Consider the following 23,242-nt stretch of genomic DNA (forward strand, 5'->3'; position numbering starts at 1 on the left):
TTGTACATATTGTTCAAGGCTTTTCCATTTAGCCTCATAGCGTTCATCACACCAGCAAACTATAGGTCTAATCTGTGCAGCATGGAAATATTCCTTGAGGATTCCTTGAGGTATCTCAATGGGAAGAGCCTGAAAGAGATAGAGGAGTCGCGGGAGGATATTCATCTTTATGGCCTCTATTCGTGAACTAAAGTCCAGGGACAGGACAGTCCACCTGTTTATATCATTCTTGATAGTTTTGTCTATTGTCATATAAGTCTTCCATCCCCCTTGTTAAAAAGGTACCCCAAGGTATTTAATTGTTGTTGATTTCCAGTTTAGATTATTGTTTTGGATGGGGAATAGTTCAATGTTAATATCTGAGTTTTCGCCAAGTTCAATTTATATCCAGAGTAAAAACCAAAGAACTTAAGTTGGTTAATTAGTACAGGAAGACATGTGTCTGGGTCTTCTAGGTAGCATCATGAACCTGTTTTACCTGCACTCTGTGCCCAGGACAGAACATGCAGTGGTCTGATCTCAGTTTCAATGCGAGGTAAGCTATTGTAGCAGCCACATTCATGCCACATTTTCACTATGCTGCCACCCTCTGGTAGAAGATAATATCACACACAGTGATACAGGCCGAGTAGTTTCAGATCGACTTGGCTTTTATATAATAAACTATTCACTCTCAGATGGGCACCCGACCTTAAACCCTCAAGGGTCAGTTTCTATCTGAAATCAACTGGTCACTGGTACGTGTAGTCTTTTGGCACAGGTGAAATCAACTGGTCACTGGTACGTGTAGTCTTTTGGCACAGGTGAAATCAACTGGTCACTGGTACGTGTAGTCTTTTGGCACAGGTGAAATCAACTGGTCACTAATACGTGTAGTCTTTTGGCACAGGGACAACAAAGGGATGACACTCATTTGAGGAGTTGCTGCACAAATGACCTAGGAACTTCAGTTAAACCACTTTTAATCCAGTTAAGAGTTATATCACTCTGTACAGGCAAACTGTCCTGCTGGATCTGTATTCTCATAGCAGTAGAGCAAAACGTCTGGCTGCAGAGTTCTCTGTTCTAATATGTATTATGTATTTATTTATTTATTATATTATACAACCAACAAATGTTGGCATTTGTGTGAATAATTTACCTTTTTTAAATTTGTAACTAGATTGCATTTCAGCCACAGATATCTATTCATTATCTGATTGAGGATCACATCAAGGATCACAATGGAAATAGGCTACATTCATACTCACACTAACACACTCAGTATGTATCATAGGTACAAGATAGCCTAATTCAGTTTAGAATCAAGTCAAGTTGTTGTTATCCAGTGCAAGAATCACATTTGTATCATCATCACCACCATTACATTGATTCAAAATAGGAGTGGCACAGGAGTGTGATCGATCGAAGACGGACAGGAGACTAAGCCAGAGACAGACGTGTGGACACATCAGAGACATGGCCATCAGGCACAGTACAGAAAGGTCTATTCGAAGAAATACATCTGCTGGAAGGTGGCTCCGGTGAACACTGGGTTGTAGTTGTAGATCAGATGTTTCTGCTCCTCATCCTTGCTGCCAAAGGAATGAAAACTCTTCTTTGCTGTGAGGGTGAGAAATACGGATGTCAGACTCTCACAGAAGAGTGTATAATGTGGATTTAAAGTCAGGCAGAGGTCTACTGATCTTCAGTCATTACAGAACCGAGGGGTCGTATGTCAAGCCCGAGAGCGCAGTACCCTCGTTGACGATGAAGTGGGCCATGTGGAAGGTGGTTTCGATGGCAGAGGGGGTGTGAGGGTAGTACGGTTTGCTCCACTCAAAGGCATTCTTCTCCGGGTGCCACTGGGTTGCGTACACAGGGTAACTGTAGGCTATACAGAGACACAGTACTTGAAGACACCGTAGAATGCATTAACAATATGTCTGCCATTATGTAGAACTTAAAAAAGAAATCTGACAGCATATCGAATCCATTTTGTGTTGTTTGGCTCCCACCACCGCACACACGCACACACATATGTTCTCTCTCTGTGTGCCTCACCCTCCATGGTTGAAACGAACTCTGTATTCCCGTCTGTATTAGTGCTCAGGATTTTGTAGAACTTTTTCAACTCCTCGTTCTTCATGAAAGCCTGCAAGTCAGAGTAAGAGATTTAGCACAAGCAAGGCACTGCATAACCAACAATGGTGATGTTGACCGTCCTCACACCTCCACGGAGATGCTCCATGTGTGGGAATTCTCTGTGATGTCTTCAGTTGCCAGAGCCGTCATCAAAGCTGGTGGGAAATCTTTGAACAGTCTGCTTTCCATCGCATCTGTGTAGGGAATTTGACATCTGTGTTACTAAATGTGAATTATTATTGTAATAAAGACAGAACAATTATTTTATAACTGTTCCAACATATAATGCTGAACAGATATGGAAAGACATACTTTTACATGCCCTCCCAACACCTAAACGTGAGCGACATTCTTCATACACCTACAGCAAGTGTACAGTTATTGTCACCCTAGTTAGGCTACGGCATCCCAGTTGAACTTTTTGGCTTGGCATTGACATTAATATTTTTATATTTGACATTTATATTTTCATTCATTTTGATTATTTACCAGACACTTTCTAACCTTTGATCGGTACTCACCCTTTGTAAACTGAAGTGGCAGAGAAACTCCAGAGGTATTGGTTCGAGAGAGAAGATTCTCCCCACAGGTCAGGACCAAGAGCTGCTCGAACCCCAGACATGTTCCCCACACGGGGAAGTAGTCACCCTGGGAAGTGGCCTGTTTTTAGAAACATGAAAAGTGCTTATGAGATGATACAATTTGTCAAAAATACTGTATGTCATGGATTTCTGTTTTTATTTTTGTTAACATCTATCTAGATAATATCAGTATCTTCATTGATTTTGTGACGCAAGCTTAAATGTATCAGTCTGTATTCCTCATGGCCTGGATTCAAATATGCCCTGAAGATTCTGACCACATGTTCATGTTTGTGGAATGAACCTAAGATGATGGATGTTCTGGAAGCAGCAGCTGGCTAGACTCCGCCCATAAAGAGATTAAAAACGGTCAGAAACAATACCCTGTTGCATTAACATAATGGGACTAATGTTTTCCAAACAAAGTTTCCTGTCCTTTTTGTCTTTAGCTTTTCCACCACTGTAAAGGAACTCCTGAACCGACAGGTTGATGTCTAATCATTTTGCTCTGTGATCTCAACGTCAATTCCAATCATGAAAAATAACAGTATATTTGTTCAGCGGCAACACCAACATTAGACCGTTAAACCAGAGAATCTCTAGATAATGTCAGGTATACCCCAAGGTTGAGTCGACAGTTGAATTTTGTGATAAAGTTGCTAACACTCAATTACATGGCTTCATGGAACTGAAATGACTTGATGAATGAAGATATCAGCACCGCTGTTGATGAATTAAAGCCTATATTTCAGCTTACGTTTAGCTTGTGTTCGTTCACTGACAGTGGGCCCTAATTTGAAAGGGTAATGAGCTGTGCTTTACATGTGCGATGGAACAATAGTCCACAAATGGTGCAACATCAAGGGGAGGAGTCGAGAAGAATTGTTATTTGCATGTATGCACTCATTGGACGCTAGAGTAGCAGGAAGCCTTTGAGGGCGGGGACATATTCATTTGTGGGTGTGCCGTTGAATTCCCGTCTTTTCAGCAAATCAACAGGAATTCTGTCGTGTTGTGATGACAAAGCCACTTTTTTTTTTCTTTGGTTCAAGTCCAACAGATAGAGCATAGAAACTACAGTTTGAAAATGTAAATGTCATCGTGCAAATATAACCTATGCCAACACGTGGATGCTAACACTCCGCCCCACAGGTTTGGCTCACCTACTACCTATTATTAACTACCTATTATTAACTACCTATTATTAACTAACTATTATTAACTAACTATTAGACGAGCAATAAATGTCATCTATACCAGGCGCAGGGCAGCCACACTCTAACACCAATGAGCCACTGACATTCTGGCACACATAGGCAGACAACACACTCTGCTATTAAAATATGAATCAGTCAAAGTTTAAAATGAGTTCACTGTCTCCATTCATTGTGTGGAATGCACCTTATCGAGATCTAGGAAGAACTGGACCCCTTAGTTCCTCTGAAGAACGTCTTTGCCTTCTCTCCACAGCAAGAGATGGCAGTTAAGACTTTAGACCTCATTAGAGGTACCTTGGTGGTGGAAAGACCTAACTCTGGCCAAACAAGGATACTCAAATGTGCCACTCGAGACACTATTAGTTACCCCCCCCCCTTCATTTTCAATGGGAAAATAAGTGATTAAAAACGGCCGGTCTATCGAAAAGCAGGAATTAAGCCAAGTACCCGACATTAGGGCAGACCTGTGAATTCTAGAATGGTGTTGATATTGCGAAAACTGTGGGTGTAGATAAGTCAAGAAAAACAGGACAAATAATAATAATAATAATAATAGTAATAAAACTTAAGAAGAACAATATGTGTTGCGCCTGCGGAGTTGATATTCAATGTTCTGGTGATACAAACAGGCAAATATTAAAAGACAGCTTTGTCTGTCGATTCTCAAATGTCAGCAACATCTCTGGCCGGGGGTTCTGTGTTCAGTTAGAACATAGAACAGCAGTAGACAGTAGAGATCGGGATCCATGATCCTGCTTACCTCAATAGCAAGTCTGTAGAAGATGCCGGCTGCTTTTGCATAGCCCGAGGACACAAGATCGACACCACCACCAGGCAACAGTATGCTGAAAATAAAATTGTATTTATCAGATGGTTTTATCAAAGCAACTTATAACATATATATATATATATATATATATATATATATATATATATATATACATTTTCCCCATGAGTATGTGTGCTCCCTAGGAATTAAATTCATGGCCTTGGTATTTCTCTTGCGGTACAGCAACAAGAACACATTGTTGAGATTTCTGTTCTTTCTAATACTATTCTACTTTTACTTTTTTAGATCCTTACCCATTGATAGACTTGAACAGTTGTTTGTATTCCTCTTCGTTTTGATTAATCCTGTAAAAACATAATATTCACACGTGAACGTAGGCTAAACAGCTACACCTGGGCTAGGTGACAGAATTACAGTGATGGTTTTTGATAGGTGAAAATTCACCCTAGTTACCTCAGGACTCCGGAGCTGCATATAAGTATATTTATTAGACAAACAACAATTGCAATCGGGCTCACTCCCAGCACAAGGCTGAAAGTGAAGCCATGATAAACACATCGCGCAAGGTTTATATAGACAGAAGTTGAGCGTTCAGCAGAGATAACCACGTGGTGGATTTCTGACGCTTGAGGCAAGGATGGAAGTTTTGCAAGGTCGGAAGAAGCACAGTTCGAACCTTCTTATCACCTCTGGTCTAAACATGCTCTTGTACATATGCAGACTAAGTGGCACCTAATATTCTAAGTTACACACACGCAGAAACACAGAAAAGCCATGTTTCTGCTTTCATAAGCACATGATTCATACATTCTTAAGTAATTAACAGTGTTTGCAAATTATCTCCATCAGTTTTACTGAAGCCTCTCTTACAGCACAGGAACCACTCGCGCTCCAGCAGCCTCCAGAAACTTCACGTAAGATGCAGCGATGTAGGAGTTCTGCTTTGGCGGTGGGTTGTACACCTCTTGAGCCAAGACACCTAAAGGGACAGAAATAAGACATTCAAAGACAAAGACATCCACACTTTGTCCGCTTGCGATCACCTTGAACCTTGATCAAACATCTGCAGTGTTGCGCTTCATTCAGATGGCAGAAGAGGGGGTGCTGGGACACTTCTGTCAGTCTCACGGTAAACATTACGTCATTACAGCACAGCACAGCACAGCGGGCCTTTGCAAATACTTACTTAGCAAATTCATAAAGAGTTAAGAGTAACATGTTTCTGTCATTCACAAACATACTTAAGTAGAGTCAAGTCCGTAAAACCATTACAAAGCGTATCCCACAGATTAAAGATCAGTCTGAGTCTAGGAAAGCATATTTGACCAATGCGCCCAAATTATTAGACATGAATTTTGTCAAACAAATGTTGAATATTGAACTACTTTACAGCAGTAAAAGAAACTGCATCTGATGCCTTGTCTTTCATGGTTAAATCCTGAAAAATGAATTGCTTAGAAGCATGTTTCAGATCATTGGCCTACTGCATGATAGAATTTAGAGTTTGAAGTAGGACATGGCAGGCATGTTGAATAGAGGGGAGCCTGTTGAGGAGATTTGAGTTTGTCTAGGGCAACCTTGATAGAAATGTGTAATAAAACCTTGTGTTGGTAAGAATAAATCAGTTCCAATCAACCTTTGTCACACTTCACCATTTGCAAATCTGGAGTTAATCCACCCCGTTCTAGCAGATGAATGTCTTATTTGATTTCCCAGACTTTAGACACTTCCTGCGTGACTATGCATTCTTACAGCCAGCCCACACGGCCATCACAGTGAAAACGCAGCCGGAGGGGACTGACTAGACCCTTCCTTTTCACATGTTATGGTAGTTATGGCAACCAAGAGCCACCCAGCCATTCTCCACTCCCCTCACCACAAGACACAGGTTTTACATAGTGTTTACTTACAGGCTAGTTGAATGTAATATACATTCAGTTTGTATATTAATTTGGTTTCTGCCATAGTTCACATTCACAATTCCTGTAAATAGTTCCTTATCTGTGACTTTCAGTTCTCTTTTATTCAATTGACGTTCAGTTCTGTCTACTGTGTAAATCTGTCTGCTGTGTAAATGTAACATTTGGAGGCCTACTTGGTATGATGAGTTGGGTGTAAAACGCTTTTGGGTTGGATCCAAATATTTTAATAATTGATTAAATTGTTTATTATTTTTACATTAAGCTCGATAGCATTGATTGGCCAACCGCTTGCCAAGGGCCCCTAAAGGTCTAAAGCCAGCACTGCACAACACATTTGTGTGTTATCACACAAAACTTTGATGCAAAAAGAAGAAAAAAGCAGGAGAAAAAAGCTTCAAGAGCCATCGGTGGAATAGCATTATAGTGCGTGCATCGCCTCTTTAAAGTAACACTATGCAACAATTTGACACTTTATGAGGTATGGTTTTATAGGCAACTAGTTTAGGTACCATCCTCAAATTCATTTTGATAGCATATGGTCATGTGAAGGACAGATAACACCTGTGTCTTCCCCACTAGCCATCCAAGATATGCCCTATGTAGTTCTGTGTAACGGGTTGGAACCCCCTGCAAAAAAAAAAAAAAAAGCTTTCACACGCAGGACATTGCCAGCTTTACTGCCAAAAGACACCAGTTAGTGTGTTGGCAAGCTTCTATCAGTGTCAGCTGGGCTGTTGGTGGTGTTTGCCTTTTACGTAGTTAGCTTACAAGTTTTGAAACAGAACTCCGTATTGCTGCTTTAATGGTTTGCCAGCCTACCTGCGCGCGCTGTCGAATTTCATCACGTGAACAAGATAACAGGCGTTTGTGAAAAAACCTGTTCAATACAAAGAGCAAAATCCCTTGCCATTGCGAAAGATTAAGCCCCGGAAGACAAACTAGAAGTCATAAGAATACGTTAGGCTTTTTTAGGGCTAAATCGGGGGTAGGAAAGCAAACTGTCTCCCCCAAAACCACGATAGCATACATGAAAGTATCCTAATGCTTGAAAATAGTCATAGATTTATCAGTGATCCAGAGCAGACTACAAGAATGTAGGCTAGAGAGCAATTCAGGGGAGAGAGTCTGTGGGGAGAGGTCACCAACAGTAGACTACAGCAAAATTACACAACTTTCATCTTTGCTGCTCCAACACTAACTGCCCAGTCAAAGCGATAGCCTACTGGACATTTATTTTATCTCTAGGCTTCTCACGATTTCAGCTATGTCAACAGTAGCAGCTGTGTATCGACCAATACTCACTATCACTCACCAGTACTCACCAATAATTGGTCTGTCATTCCTTTTATCTGTATTAATCCTCGGAATAGCGAATGCGGATGAACCACTAAGCCCAATGCAAAGTAACGCAAGACAAAACACAGACATGCTTTTCGAAAAATGTCTGTTTTGGTTGTACCACGAAAAGTTTGGCTAACATGACAAACAGTATCTGCCGGTTACAGCCATACTGTATGACGTTCTATGACAGGACATGGCTCCTCCCACTGACAGTTCAGCCAAGCAACAGTGTACTTTACATAACTTAATATGACAATGCAGGGTAACTGGTAGCAAACACTTTTTTCAGTGTTTGACAGACTTGCCAAACCTTTAACCATTCAATTTCAAGTAAGTTTCAAAGCTGAGATCGATAGGACTAGCCTCCTCTAGCTATCGTCCCCTTAATTGTTAGGCCATCTAGTTTACTGGGTGTGAAGTCCAAGACGTCAACATTACATAGCCTTACGTTAGCTGATGATTAAGCAGTTTCATTAAAGGCTAAATGTATTGACCAGTCACGATTCAGTGTCAAAATCCAGTTTCTGCAACACAGTTTTGAAAAAAAAGACATGTTTATATTGTCTGTAATAATGTTTTAATTACGAGTTTCCATGACACACACATGACCTTTAGTTTAGTCAAAGTAATACTTTTGTAGAAAAGAAGAACCAATGGCACCAGAAAATTCTGGATTGTGGTTGTAGATCAGATGTTTCTGTGCCTCCTCTTCACTGGCAAAGGAATGTAAGCTTTTCTTTGCTGTAAGGAGGAAAATCAAACCAGTTTGTTCAGATTGTTGACATTTACATTTTGTCATTTAGCAGACACTTTTGTCCAACGCGACATACAAAGGACGTGAAGAGGAGTGCACAGGTTACACTCCCTTGTGCACTTTATAATCTACTGTCTGTCTACTGTTTCTTCGGCAAGTTCTCTTCAGTTATTATTCCCAATTACAGTATGTGCAGTTAATTCAGTTATTAGGATTACTGTACCCTCATTGACAAAGAAGTCTGCCATGTAGAAGGTGGTTTTGATTGCAGATGGTGTGTGAGGGTAGTACGTCTGACTCCACTCAAATGCATTTTTCTCTGGGTGCCACTGGGTTCCGTACACAGGATAATCGTATGCTATACAAAGATACAAAAATATGAAACACACTCACAAAGAAATTGCCCAGTGCATTTACAAATGAGTTTTTCCCTTCATCTCTCTCTTTCTCTCAGTGTCACACACACACACACACACACACACACACACACACACACACACACACACACACACACACACACACACACACACACACACACACACACACAGAGAGAGAAATGTACACTGCCGTCCTCACCCTCCATTGTTGAAATGAACTCTATGTTCCCATCTGTGTTGGTGCTTAAGATTTTGTAGAACTTTTTCAGCTCCTCACTCTTGGTGAAATTCTTTATGAGAGAAATCAAACTAGGTTAACGCAGAGGAAAACTCACAGTATAATGCAATTTAATTTTTTTTAAATACTTTAATATTGTAATACTGTTTCCACACACCTCCATAGAGATGCTCCATTTATGGAAGTTCACTGTAATGTTTTCAGTTGCCAGAGATGTCATCAATTCTGGTGGGAAATCCTTAAAGAGTCTGCTCTCAGTGACATCTGAGGGATACATTGGATATTGCTTTTGATAAAATGAGCTCAAGGGTAATTATTATACATTTAACTTTACTGTAACTCATGCCTGATGGATTTCTTAGATTAATTTACGACTGAAGTAATAATGCTTCTTGTTATGTCTAAATATTCCTTTTTACACAATAATATCTCAGACGAGTGGAAATATCAGTCTTGCTGTGTAAGTAGCTAAGGTTGCTCCTTTACACCTCCAGAGGTGAATTAGTTAAGTTGACTAAACTGTAAACGAGTAAGTGAGATATTAACCTTGATATTGCTATTAACCTTGTGATTCTATGTTCATTCTTTTTCTTTTCCAAAAGTACAAGGTGGCTATCCTAGGTATTTGATATACACTGACCCTGTGTAAATTCCAGTGGCAGAGACACTCCACTGGTGTTTGTTCGACACAGCAGATTTTCTCCACTTGTAATGACCAACAGCTGCTCAAATCCCAGACAAGTGCCCCACACTGGGAAGTAATCACCCTGGGAATTGGCCTGTGTCATAACACACACACACACACACACACACACACACACACACACACACACACACACACACACACACACACACACACACACACACACACACACACAGATAACGCACACACACACACACACACACACACACACACACACACACACACACACACACACACACACAGATAACGCACAAAGCCAAAAGATGTGAAAAATACGACACCTTACAACCATGGGCTAGTCATCTAGTTTTATTTTATATATTATATATATATATATATATGTGTGTGTAATAATGTGACTAATAAGACCAGGAGTAATCCCTTATTAGTTTTCTGATACACTGAAACAGTATTTAGGTCCAGCACTCTCACTGAGGTCCTTTGGGGTCATTATTTTGTATTTGTATTTGCATTCACTTCAGGCATCTAAGGAGTCATAATGCTGACTTAGAAGTCTTTCTTACTGGAATCACAGCCTCCTCTTATTTTTCGATATGCCTTTTCTGAATACACAAGGTAAACATGATATGAACCTACAAACCTCCAAAGCGAGTTTATAGAAGACGCCAGCTGCTTTAGCATACCCCGATGTCAGAAGGTTTGCACCTCCACCAGGAAGAAGAATGCTGTAAGAATTAAATATTTTACTTGCATCCTTAGTACATATATCCATGTATACTGATATTTTCAGCAGCTTACCCATTTATAGACTTGAACAACTGGCGGTATTCCTCCTCAGGTCGATTGACCCTGTAAAAGTAACAAACACACACACACACACACACACACACACACACACACACACGCACACACACACACACACATAGACACATACACGTTCACACAGATGCATACAGCAGTCACCCATACTGAAACACATGTATGGGGGAGAGGCTGATTAAGAGTTATAGCATCTGAAGATGTTCTTACATCACAGGAATGACTCGTGCTCCTGCAGCCTCCAAGGTTTTGACGTAAGATGCCGCAATGTAGGAGTTGCGCTTTGGCTCAGGATTTTTAAGCTCTTGTGCCAAAACACCTAAGGAAAGAAACAGTAGTGAATACATGAATATGAAACACAATATGAATGAAAATATAGCTTCAAATATAATATATAGCTTCAAAAATAAATATAGGTTTATTTGGTTTAGTAATGTTATGCCTTGGTTAATGTCTGTATTTCAAATTCAAATTCATGCATTCCACATTTACTTCCTGTTGGGCTCTTTCACATCACTAGTTGATGGCTCTTGTTTATGGTCTGTACTTGTACCGGCTACCCTGGACTGATATACATGCCCGGCAAATAAGTTAAACATCATATGAATAAGGAATAAAAAAATAAATAAAAAATAATACATTACAATATAAATTAAATACACAAATAATCAAAAATAAACTCTAAGGATCATGAAGACTAAATGCACAAAATAAATAAAATAGAGAGTTTTTCTTCATTCTTAATGCTGGCAAATCCTGTAGTCTCGTTGAGAGTATTTGCACTCACCAATGATTGGCCTATCATTTCTTTTGCTGTCCTTCTGTGGAACAACAGCTGCGTGTATTCCACAGAGTGCGACAAGCAGGTAGGCAAGAGAGAGCACCCTCATGATTCAGAGTAGAGGCCGTCCAGAAATACTGTCTTTTCCTGTGAAAGTGTAGCCTAGACAACAGAGAGAGACCCTTTTTATACAGTTTCTACACTTGCCCGTCTCTGATACAGCTAGATGCCCCACCCATGAACTGAGCGACCAACTCTTAAAATAACTCAACTAGATCAGTGAAAGGGAGGGCTTCTATGACAAAAAACATAAACCAAAACCTGATAGTAAAAGATATTTGGGGTGAACAGTCGGACGTCTGAAGGCAGAGCAATATCAGGGAGGTTATGCAGCAGGACAATGACCCAAAGCACACAAGCAAGTCCACCTCTTAATGGCTCAAAAGAAACTAAATGAAGGTTTTGGAGTGGCCTAGTCCTGTCCTGACTTGAATCCGATTGAGATGCTGTGGCATGACCTTAGACAGGCAGTTCATGCTCGAAAACCCTCCAATACGTTTGATTGCAGTTGTTGCTGCCAAGAGTGGCACAACCAGTTATTAGGTTTAGGGGGGCAATCACTTTTTTACATGGGTGATACAGTAGGCAAGGCAAAGTAACCCATTTTGGAGCCAAAAATAGAATTAATTGTAAAATATTTTTTTTCAGCATAGATCATTTCTATGAGGTGTCCAGAACAACATACTAAAAGTCCTAAGAAATCCTAGTTGAGGACATATGTTTAATTCTCATCAATCTGAGATGTGTGCTAATAATGCATGACAAAAATACACCTCAAAAATGTATTTTTTTCCCTTACTCCTATCAAAATGAAACTTTACACAATGAAAGTACCCATGAAAAGTAAACATTTTTGTAATACAAGTTTCTTTGAAAATGAATTTTGATATGCAAATGATCTATACACTAATCGAATATGCCCAAAATACACCCAAATGGGCTTCATTTTTTCCTTTACTCCTACAACAATAAAACTTTACATAGTAAAAATATACATGAAAAGTAACTTTTTTGTATTACAAGTTTCTCTTTAAATTAATTTGAATATGCACATGAGCGTCACACTTATTGAATATGTCCTAATTGCATAGGCAGAAACACCATACCCCTGGCAGGTACTACCAAGCCAGGCAGTTTTCAGGTTAGAGGCCAGTCTAAAAGCAGCATTGCCATCTCCCGTTGGCAGTAGGATGATTGGATGAAGATTGGGCCGATGTATTTGTCATACATATGAATGGTGTTTCTGCCTATGGACATATTCAATAAGTGTGGAGCTCATGTGCATATTCAAATTCATTTAAAAAAAAACTTGTAATACAAAAATGTTTACTTTTCATGGGTACTTTCATTGTGTAAAGTTTCATTTTGATAGGAGTAAAGGAAAAAATTACATTTTTGAGGTGTATTTTTGCCATGCATTATTAGCACACATCTCAGATTGATGAGAATTAAACATATTTCCTCAACTAGGATTTCTTAGGACTTTTAGTATGCTGTTCTGGACACCTCATAGAAATTATCTATGCTGAATTTTTTTTTTTTTACAATTAGTCTGTCGTAAAACGCTACTTTGCCGTGACTATATGTTGTGAATAACTCTTTACCTTCAATGAAATGAAATGATAATTTAAAAGTTTACCCACGTTGTCTTTGTCTTAAAATTAGTTGGACGATCTGAAATATTTAAATGTGACAAATAAGCAAGAAGGGGGCAGCACTGTATGCATGTATGCATATGAATTGAATTGGTTGTATTGGGGATATATTTCATAGTTGGATCGGTGCCACACAGTCTGTTGTGGACGGCATTCAGTTACTTTCAGGTCGCCGAGAAAATGTCAGCATATTTTGACGATATTCAGTTGTGCTTTGGAGTTACTTCTAGTCTATCTAAATTAACAAACTTCTATTATGCTTTTCATAACACAGGCCATGGGCGTTAGTAATTGAGCTACCACTTTCCTCGCAGTTCTGCAGGATTTCCGTGTTTACGGAAGTCATTACACGCGCTTCTCTCCAAGACGGTGAGCGGCGCGCGATGGCTTTCATTAGGAAAAAGGAGCGTTCTAAAGAAAGGTTAGTCACCCAAATAACCGTTTGGCACCCTTCGTGTGAGCTTTTTGTGCGACATTATGAAATCGAAGCAATAACTTGAACGACTGCTCAGCTGCTTATCTAAGGGGACGTGACTGGACTCAGCCTGTCACTTCGTCCGGGCAGTATAGCTTCACTGCGGGCGTAAGCTGTGAATTGAGGTCGCTGGATCATATGTTTTGCAGGCCTGACATCTCTGTCTGCTACTTCATGTAGTCCACTGCTTCTTTCGTACCGTGTCATCTTCAGTAAATAGGTTGTATCTATACGTTTGAACAAGGCTACATCATAGCCTATCAAAGGAAGGCCCTCACGAATGTTTGTCTTTAAATATGTCTAAGTTTGGCTGCACTCGGTCGGACTATGGAAGCTGGTAGATGTTTATTTATGGCTAACTCTACTGTCTGTGGATTTTGGGGAAAGTGGGTGTAATAGTCGAAGTGGAAGTAAGTATATAGACAGCCTATGTTTGAAATAATATTTTAATGCTCAGCTTTGTCTGCATTGCGTCTATTAGATTCTCGCTCTTGCTATTGGATCTAGAGGAGTATTATTTTGAACAACACACAGCGTATCAGCTGACCAACAGATGCCCCTCACAGAAAAGGTAAGCCAAGAGGGTGACAGGGAGAGGGATGTCATCAACTGGTGTTTAGTTTCTGCCTCTGAGATCATTTTAATAAATGATGAACTGAATGTTCTGCAAGACAAATAGACAATTGTGCCACACGCACAAATGCGATGTAACAGAACTTGTTAGAAGTTTGCTCACTCTTTTGATCTTTTGAAACAGAAGATGCCGGGAATGTACCAGTAAATTAACACTATCACTTTTCTTTTAATTGTCCCTAGCAAATTTAGAGGATCTTTTAAAGTCTGTTCCAAATCTGTCATATTTGAGCCAGAGGATGCATCTGAGCCCATTCTGAAGGTACACTCTAGCCACCACATTTAACCCACCTTAACTCACATAGATGCTTTCGCCCAGTCTGATATCCGTTGTCTTTTTACCACAGATTCCCCTGAAGGACTGTAGGAGAATTGAAGCCACGGAGGATAATGAACGTAACCCTTTTACAGAGTAAGCAGAGATTACACACACTGGTTTTTAAATGATCCCTTCTGTGAAATGACAGTGGAAATGTGTTCAGGGTCAACACTGAGGGGAACCAGTGACATTAGCTCTGAGCATCGGAGGGTCCAAGGTCTAGTGATGGGGCGACAGTGGTACAGGAGGTAAAGAAGTCGTTTAGTAATCAGAAGGTTGCTAGTTCGATTCCCTGTCGAAGTGTCCTTGAGCAAGGCACTGAACCCCTAGTTGCTCCTGATGTGCAGTGTGCCATCAGTGAAAAATTTAAAATGTGTATACATTGTAAGTCGCACATATGTAAGTCGCTTTGGATAAAAGCGTCTGCTAAATGACTAAATGTAAATGTAAATGTAGTGATGTTTGCGCGTAGCTCTTGACATCAAATAGTGCAAATAAAGATGTATATAGGGATATGCTCGCTCTAAATGATTTGAATTCTCTTAATTTTCAGAAGTAAACCTCCATGTATATCAATGGAAAGCAGACAGGTGAGTGTGTATGATTTCAGATGTCAAATGTTATAAACCGTGTGACCTCTTTGCTGTTCAAGTGTGATCTTAAATGTGTGTATTGTTTGTTTCTCATTTAGGTTTACCTTATTAAAGATGGGAGTGTTGTTGCACCATATAAAATTGAAAGGGTAGGTACTGACGGGAATTCTCAGGCCGACACTCTTTTAGACAAAAGACCACGAGGCGAATGGAAGATTTCTGGAGGTGTATTTCAAGGTGCTCCTGCAGGGAGTCAATTCCAACATCAAGTAGAGGCAGGCAAAAAGACTAAAGAGGCATCACAGGGTTACAGGTTAAATACCAGTCAGTCATGGGAGGTTACATGGGTCAGCATTGGTTTGTTACAGGTCAATGTGGGGAAGGGGGCATGTGAGTGGGAGGGGATCTTCCAATGGAGGAACACACACAGGCCCAAAATGGTGGACAATTGATGTGTATTCCTCCACCTGGGGCAGGGGGGGGGGATGTCTGCTAGGGGCTTTAAACAAAGGTGTACAAGACTATCAATACACATTGGGCACACACCACACACACACACACACACACACACACACACCACACACACACACACACACACACACACACACAGGAGAACATGCTTGCAATGCAATGTAAGTCTATAAATTAATGGTAATATCAATTTCCATCAGTACTTTGCACATTTGATTGATAGGTGATGCAATAGTCCAATATTAGTTCTTGTGCAAACATACCTTGCTGATCATTTCTGTGGCCTTTTTTCAGAGAGACCAAGATTTTCTTTTCCAACTGGAGATATCAAGAAAAACTGAGGATGTTGTGCAAACTTTACTGCAGGTATGCACGATGTTTACAGTTGCGCAGCCACACAGCCACACTGCCACACATTGATGATGATGTTGTTGCAGCCACACATTGATGACGAAACTGTCTTATTGATGTTTTTGTTTTTTTTCTTCTTTCAGTTGCATAGGGCGTCCTGCCTGGACAAGCTGGGTGATCAGACTGCCATGGTGAGTCACAACACATAAATACACACATTCACATAATGGAAGGCCCAGTCTGGCTACACCCGTGCCGTGTACTGAATCGGATACATTTGTCACATATACTGAAACATGTCGCCTGATATTGAAAGCAGCGTGCTGTCTTATTTTTCAGATAGCAGCAATCTTACAGTCCAGATTGGCAAGAACCTCGTTTGACAAAAACAGGTAGCGGGAAGAGTTTGGTTTCTGTCTTATGTCACAGTGGTCTCACCATCCGAGACGTGTCACTCCCCGTCTCCTCTGCTGCTGCGGGCACTAATGATGCCCCCCCCCCCCCCCTTCTAGTTTCCAGAGCGTCACGGAGCGGCCCCACATGGAGTGTGAGGCAGAGATGATCTCTCCTCTGGTGACCAACCCAGGACACGTGTGCATCACTGACCAGAACCTCTACTTCCAACCACTCAATGGCTACCCCGTGAGTACCCACCTGCTCTGATCTAACTAATGCCACACCTGGCCATGATGCCTCCATGGTGGTTGGTAGACATCAGGTAACCCTGACAATGGATACATATTAGTCAGTGTGATGGGTGCAGTGTGACCTACAGAATACAGAATACACAAAGATACAGAAAGATGTAATGTTCAGAATCAATCTTAGTGAAATCAAGACACACAACAGCACGTATAGACCCAGCGGTCTTGGTATTTTCATGGGAATGATGGGAAACAGCGTTCCAAGTCCATCCTGCTATTCGTTGTAGATCAGTTTTTGGTGTGTGTGTGTGTGCTAATCCATTCGGAGAGATACTATGGTATCCAAAATCCCACAAATACTTCAGGGACATGTTTGACTTTGTTTTTTAATGTGGTTTTGAACCTTTCCAGATAAAGCTATGCATGCAAGGTTACTCAGTTACTCAGTATATCAATATGTTTACTGCCTCTAGCTGTGTTTACCTACTGTATGTTTCCATGTCTGTTGGTAGCGTTCAGCTGCAAGGCCAAGAGAAGGCCACAGCTGTCGGCTGGCATGAGCCCAGTTCTTTTTACTGTTGCCTCAAGGCTACTCTTCCTGATTATACAATTAGTCACTAATAAAATTAGTTTAGAAGTTTGCTTCGATGTTTGTTTGTTTGTTTGTACTTTTCCACTTATATCACTATCAGTGTTAGAAGATATGTGTCCACTTACTTCAGCAGCAGGCCACAGTGTTTTTGATTTGCTACATTATGTTATTAATAATAACACAGTCACTAGAATTATTGGTTGGTCACATGTTGTTTGCTTTCCTTTTTTCCTTATTTGATTTCAATCCAAATGTCTTTAAAACTGTTGTGTTCAGTTGTAGGAGCATATGATCAGGTATCAGATAATACTGGTCCTCTTGTTTGTGTTAGGGGATGCCATTGTGCTTCTGCGGTTTGTTTGTGTTAGAGGATGACATTGTGCATTAGGATAGTTTGTGTTAGGGGATGACATTGTGCATTAGGTTTGTTTGTGTTAGGGGATGACATTGTGCATTAGGTTTGTTTGTGTTAGGGGATGACATTGTGCATTAGGTTTGTTTGTGTTAGAGGATGACATTGTGCATTAGGTTAGTTTGTGTTAGGGGATGACATTGTGCTTCTGCGGTTAGTTTGTGTTAGGGGATGCCATTGTGCTTCTGCGGTTAGTTTGTGTTCGGGATGACATTGTGCATTAGGTTAGTTTGTGTTAGGGGATGACATTGTGCATTAGGTTAGTTTGTGTTAGGGGATGACATTGTGCATTAGGTTAGTTTGTGTTAGGGGATGCCATTGTGCTTCTGCGGTTAGTTTGTGTTCGGGATGACATTGTGCATTAGGTTAGTTTGTGTTAGGGATGCCATTGTGCTTCTGCGGTTAGTTTGTGTTCGGGATGACATTGTGCATTAGGTTAGTTTGTGTTAGGGGATGACATTGTGCATTAGGATAGTTTGTGTTAGGGGATGACATTGTGCATTAGGTTAGTTTGTGTTAGGGGATGACATTGTGCATTAGGTTAGTTTGTGTTAGGGGAGGACATTGTGCTTCTGCGGTTAGTTTGTGTTCGGGATGACATTGTGCATTAGGTTAGTTTGTGTTAGGGGAGGACATTGTGCTTCTGCGGTTAGTTTGTGTTCGGGGATGACATTGTGCATTAGGTTAGTTTGTGTTAGGGGAGGACATTGTGCATAAGGTTAGTTTGTGTTAGGGGATGACATATGACATTTGGATGTGTTCCAAAATCTGAATTTTGGATCTTACACTAACAGTAAAATGATATTCCTGTTATCTATCTATATCTGAAAGATAACGTGAAGAGGATTAGTTTCCGTGAATGGCAGTAGCGACTAAAACAATTGCTCTCTCCCGGAATCAGGGATAGGGCATTCCATGAAGGCACTGGTTATAGGAAGCCTTCTAGTAGGATAATGAACCCCCAGGTCACTAGGGAACAACATGGCATCTATGTGTGTTTTCTCCACTATGTGTGACCTCTCCTGCTGTTTCTCAACCAGGACTCAGCGGTGCAGATCGGACTTCACAGTGTCAGACGCATCTACAAGAGGAGGCATGGACTGCGCCCGCTGGTGAGACATGCCTTGACTCTTGGTGGTGTAGACCATATTTATATATTTATATATTATTTATATATATTTATACATTTATACATATATGTCTATGGTGTAGACTGTATGTACGTGTCTGTGTGCAATACTGGTGTTAACGCACTGACCAAATCTATAGCCGAAGCGTCAGTGTTGGGAGACATCATTAATAATGCATAATGACATTGATACTTTTCAAAGGAATGAAGGGGCACTGACATTGCTGAAACCTGCTTTTTCTAGTCTGGATTATTAATATCTTGTGATGCTATGTCTGATTTAAATACTGTTTGTGTCTAGTGTATTATGTAGTTATAGTGTTTTTGTGTTATCGAACTGAAATGTCAATGCAATGATATCCCAGGTAACTGGCAGGAATTCTCTCTGCAGGAGTCATAAGGCAATCAATCACTAAGGCACTGGTTTGTGTTTCTTGAGTCCAATATGTGTTCTATCCTCAGGGTCTGAAGGGGTTCTGGTTTGTGTTTCTTGAGTCCAATATGTGTTCTATCCTCAGGGTCTGAAGGGGTTCTGGTTTGTGTTTCTTGAGTCCAATATGTGTTCTGTCCTCAGGGTCTGGAGGTGTTCTGCTCCGAGACGGACCTCTGTTCAGACATTTACCTGAAGTTCTACAACACCAAAGACAGGGACGAACTCTACTACTACATCGCCACCTTCCTGGGTCAGTCTCTCTCTCTCTCTCTCTCTGTCTCTCTCTCTCTCTCTCTCTCTCTCTCACACACAGACAATGTCTCTCTGTCTCTCTCTCTCTCTCTCTCTCTCTCTGTCTCTCTCTCTCTCTCTCTCTCTCTTTTACACACACCTTCCTTGGTCAGTCTCTCTCTGTCGCTCTCTCTCTCTCTGTCTCTCTCTCTGTCTCTCTCTCTCTCTGTCGCTCTCTCTCTCTCTCTCTCTCTCTATCTCTCTCTCTTTCACACACACCTTCCTTGGTCAGTCTCTCTCTGTCTCTCTCTCTCTCTCTCTCTCTCTCTCTCTCTCTCACACACAGACAATGTCTCTCTGTCTCTCTCTCTCTCTGTCGCTCTCTCTCTCTCTCTGTCTCTCTCTGTCGCTCTCTCTCTCTCTCTGTCTCTCTCTCTCTCTGTCTCTCTGTCGCTCTCTCTCTCTCTCTCTCTCTCTGTCTCTCTCTCTCTCTCTGTCTCTGTCTCTCTCTCTCTCTGTCTCTCTGTCTCTCTCTTTCACACACAGACAATGTCCCTCTCTCTCTCTCTGTCGCTCTCTCTCTCTCTCTGTCTCTCTCTCTGTCTCTCTGTCTCTCTCTCTCTCTGTCTCTCTCTCTCTGTCTCTCTCTTTCACACACAGACAATGTCCCTCTCTCTCTCTCTGTCTCTCTCTGTCTCTCTCTGTCTCTCTCTCTCTCTCTCTCTCTGTCTCTCTCTCTCACTCTCTCTCTCTCTCTCTCACTCTCTCTCTCTCTCTCTCTGTCTCTCTCTCTCTCTGTCTCTCTCTCTCTGTCTCTCTCTTTCACACACAGACAATGTCCCTCTCTCTGATAAATAAATAAGCACATACCTGTTCCATCTGGACATACACAAGCACACACTGGTTTGGGTTGGCCACAGACCTTACTACACACACACACACACACACACACACACACACACACATGTGCAGAGCTGACTGTGTGTGTGTGTGTGTGTGTGTGTGTGTGTTCTATAGAGAACCACATGGCGGAGCACACAGCAGAGAGCTACATGCTGCAGTGGCAGAAGGGACACACACAGACACACACACACACACACACGTGTGCTGAGACTCATAGCTGACTGTGTGTGTGTGTGTGTGTGTGTGTGTGTGTGTTATAGAGAACCACATGGCGGAGCACACAGCTGAGAGCTACATGCTGCAGTGGCAGAAGGGCCACATCTCCAACTACCAGTACATGCTGCACCTGAACAACCTGGCCGACCGCAGCGTGAACGACCTGTCCCAGTACCCCGTCTTCCCCTGGGTGGTCAGCGACTACAGCAGCCCACGGCTGGGTAAGGAACACGCACGCAAGACACACATACAGTGCGACATACAGGGCGACAGTGGTACAGTGGTAGAGAAGTCGTTTAGTAATCAGAAGGTTGCTAGTTCGATTCCCTGTCGAAGCGTCCTTGAGCAAGACACTGAACCCCTAATTGCTCCTGATGTGCAGTGTGCCATCAGTGTAAATGTAAAAAATGTGTATACCTCCTTGTATGTCGCTTTGGATCAAAGCGTCTGCTAAATGACTAAATGACTAAATGTAAACGTAAACGTACTCACACTGACATGGCTATACACATGCTTGACTCCCTTTCCCATAAGGCAGTGGTGGGCTGCAGACACTCATGCAGGTACAGAGTTATGCACAAGAGGCATATATTTTGAAAATACATGGTGCTCATAATCACACACATACACACACACAAACACACAAACAAACATATTCATGCATGCATGTAGATATAGCTGCACTGTAGATCCATTGGATTTATCTTAGTACACATAATGTGAAACTACCCTTAATAGATGGATGCACATTCACACATATCCTTACATTGATCCATAAGGAGTTGAAATGTCTTCCTGTTCAAACAGACATGATGAATCCGGCTTCATTTCGGGACCTTAGCAAGCCTATTGGAGCGCTCAACACCGAGAGACTGGAGAGGTTACTGGTGAGAAGAAACAATATATTCATTCTTTTGAATCTCTGTCTCTCTCTCTCTCTCTCTCAGCCTCGCTCAATTATCTTTAGTGGATCTCATTCTGTGCCCTTCTTCTGTGATGGTAAAATGTATGGAATGACAGATGCACAGTATGTACTCAGATGTTCTAGTAGTCTCAGGTGCTCACACGTGATTGTGTGTGTGTAGTGACTAAAGGGGAGTCTGCTCTGTGTTCAGGTGCTCACACGTGATTGTGTGTGTAATAACTAAAGGGGAGTCTGCTCTGTATTCAGGCGTTCACACGTGATTGTGTGTGTAGTGACTAAAGGGGAGTCTGCTCTGTGTTCAGGCGTTCACACGTGATTGTGTGTGTAATAACTAAAGGGGCGTCTGCTTTGTGTTCAGGCACGCTACAGAGACATGCCGGAGCCTTGCTTCATGTACGGAAGTCACTACTCATCTCCAGGATACGTGCTCTTCTACCTGGTTAGAGTGGGTGGGTGTCTAACATACATACACACACACACAAAGACACGCATAAACAGTTGCATGGATACGCACATATTGATAATATGATATACTGAAAGCCTATGTTTTCTTTGGTCTTTAAACATGAACTGTTTGACATTTGAACATGTTTTCTTGACCTCAACCTGTTCTTTCAAGCGTTTGGTGTAGATAAAAAAAAGCATTCCTCCGATGATTAAATGTGGAAGGTCAATGTGTCTTTGGTCAATGTGTCTCGCAGCTCCGGAGCACATGCTGTGCCTCCAGAATGGACGCTATGACCATGCCGATCGAATGTTCAACAGGTGAGCGGCCACAGCGAAGGCTCAGCAGAAGGGTGGTATTGAGCGCGGCTGCTGCCAGGATTTGAGTGACATCACATGGAGGGCCTTAGTGTGGCGGCAAAAATGGCTGGTGGAAACGGCCTGTTCAGCCCGGGCTGGTTAATAATTGTCGGGCGATAAATAAAACGTTCTCCCGAGGCGTGGATTTTAGATATAGGCGTGGCGACATATTCTTCTTTGTCAGGAAAACATTTCAATACGGCAATCACAAACTAAGTCAGTAAGTCTTGTTATTTCTATTCACATGTTGTAGTCTAATTAGACTAAGGCAGAAGAAGACATTTCAATCTAATTAACATTGAATACCATAGTTACCTGAGATAAACCTTGTACGCAGTAACCTAAAAGCTTCTGATCGTTCTTTCGCATCACCACACAGTCCATGGCCTATGCTATGTGTGAAAGGAGTGAAAGTAACCTGCTAGGAGAACTCTGGTGTCCATCTGAAAACGTAGAGCTCCAGAATGTCAAGATATAAGCTCTACATTTTTCTTTTCAATACCTAGCTCTGAAGATGCAGATGTGTTCCATTAAACACATTTAGATTCATAAATTGAATATGTAGCCTATCATCTGTCGGACATTTTACGTCCTAGTCCAAAATAAATTCTCCAGAATATAGGCCTCCATGAGATGAGGTATATCGATCCCAATAAAAGTAACGTGAGATTATCATGGAATCTACGTGAGCAAAACGTTTCTTTTTTTTACAGACTCAAAATCACATAGGCGGCCCTGATTAACAATATAACAGTCAGTTTGGAAGGGATGTGGATGTGGCATTTTAA

At 41.4% G+C, this 23,242-nt stretch overlaps 3 protein-coding genes across 5 annotated transcripts in view; 1 reads left to right on the top strand and 2 right to left on the bottom strand.

Moving 5' to 3' along the window:
• Positions 1-945: 945 nt before the first annotated feature.
• On the bottom strand, positions 946-8,164 carry LOC105894780 (gamma-glutamyl hydrolase-like). Its single transcript, XM_012821326.3, has 9 exons — positions 7,957-8,164; positions 5,583-5,691; positions 5,006-5,056; positions 4,683-4,767; positions 2,646-2,784; positions 2,212-2,318; positions 2,044-2,134; positions 1,739-1,873; positions 946-1,602 (listed from the first exon to the last, which is right to left on the bottom strand). The coding sequence occupies exons 1-9, from the start codon at positions 8,060-8,062 to the stop codon at positions 1,487-1,489; spliced, it is 939 nt and encodes a 312-aa protein (XP_012676780.2). The 5' UTR covers positions 8,063-8,164; the 3' UTR covers positions 946-1,486.
• Positions 8,165-8,529: 365 nt separating this feature from the next.
• On the bottom strand, positions 8,530-11,772 carry LOC105894779 (gamma-glutamyl hydrolase-like). Its single transcript, XM_031584043.2, has 9 exons — positions 11,615-11,772; positions 11,038-11,146; positions 10,807-10,857; positions 10,649-10,733; positions 9,985-10,123; positions 9,502-9,608; positions 9,306-9,396; positions 8,953-9,087; positions 8,530-8,716 (listed from the first exon to the last, which is right to left on the bottom strand). The coding sequence occupies exons 1-9, from the start codon at positions 11,715-11,717 to the stop codon at positions 8,592-8,594; spliced, it is 945 nt and encodes a 314-aa protein (XP_031439903.1). The 5' UTR covers positions 11,718-11,772; the 3' UTR covers positions 8,530-8,591.
• A 1,678-nt stretch (positions 11,773-13,450) lies between these two features.
• The window catches only part of nsmaf (neutral sphingomyelinase (N-SMase) activation associated factor), a 17,064-nt gene continuing 7,272 nt past the window's right edge, over positions 13,451-23,242 (top strand). For all 3 annotated transcript variants that reach the window (XR_004165558.2, XR_006152916.1, XM_012821327.3), the window contains exons 1-16: positions 13,451-13,744; positions 14,280-14,369; positions 14,615-14,693; positions 14,779-14,843; positions 15,304-15,340; positions 15,442-15,492; positions 16,109-16,180; positions 16,309-16,356; positions 16,505-16,557; positions 16,678-16,807; positions 18,854-18,925; positions 19,517-19,625; positions 20,770-20,946; positions 21,533-21,612; positions 22,009-22,099; positions 22,352-22,415. Coding sequence is in view for 1 of the 3 variants with exons in the window: in XM_012821327.3 (XP_012676781.2) it covers positions 13,707-13,744; positions 14,280-14,369; positions 14,615-14,693; positions 14,779-14,843; positions 15,304-15,340; positions 15,442-15,492; positions 16,109-16,180; positions 16,309-16,356; positions 16,505-16,557; positions 16,678-16,807; positions 18,854-18,925; positions 19,517-19,625; positions 20,770-20,946; positions 21,533-21,612; positions 22,009-22,099; positions 22,352-22,415 (1,256 nt within the window). In the remaining 2 variants the exon portion in view is untranslated. The remainder of the gene's footprint in view (positions 13,745-14,279; positions 14,370-14,614; positions 14,694-14,778; positions 14,844-15,303; positions 15,341-15,441; positions 15,493-16,108; positions 16,181-16,308; positions 16,357-16,504; positions 16,558-16,677; positions 16,808-18,853; positions 18,926-19,516; positions 19,626-20,769; positions 20,947-21,532; positions 21,613-22,008; positions 22,100-22,351; positions 22,416-23,242) is intronic.

Source organism: Clupea harengus, chromosome 17 (genome assembly GCF_900700415.2).
Source record: "Clupea harengus chromosome 17, Ch_v2.0.2, whole genome shotgun sequence".
Taxonomy (NCBI): Eukaryota; Metazoa; Chordata; class Actinopteri; order Clupeiformes; family Clupeidae; genus Clupea; species Clupea harengus.

Coding starts and splice junctions, on each gene's coding strand:
- LOC105894780 (XM_012821326.3), bottom strand. CDS start 8,062: ATGTCTGTGTTTTGTCTTGCGTTACTTTGCATTGGGCTTAGTGGTTCA. Junction 5,057..5,582: donor GCGCGAGTGGTTCCTGTGCT/GTAAGAGAGGCT, acceptor ATGTTTTTACAG/GATTAATCAAAACGAAGAGG. Junction 1,603..1,738: donor CCACTTCATCGTCAACGAGG/GTACTGCGCTCT, acceptor TCACCCTCACAG/CAAAGAAGAGTTTTCATTCC.
- LOC105894779 (XM_031584043.2), bottom strand. CDS start 11,717: ATGAGGGTGCTCTCTCTTGCCTACCTGCTTGTCGCACTCTGTGGAATA. Junction 10,734..10,806: donor TTGTTCAAGTCTATAAATGG/GTAAGCTGCTGA, acceptor TAATTCTTACAG/CATTCTTCTTCCTGGTGGAG. Junction 8,717..8,952: donor AGACTTCTTTGTCAATGAGG/GTACAGTAATCC, acceptor TCCTCCTTACAG/CAAAGAAAAGCTTACATTCC.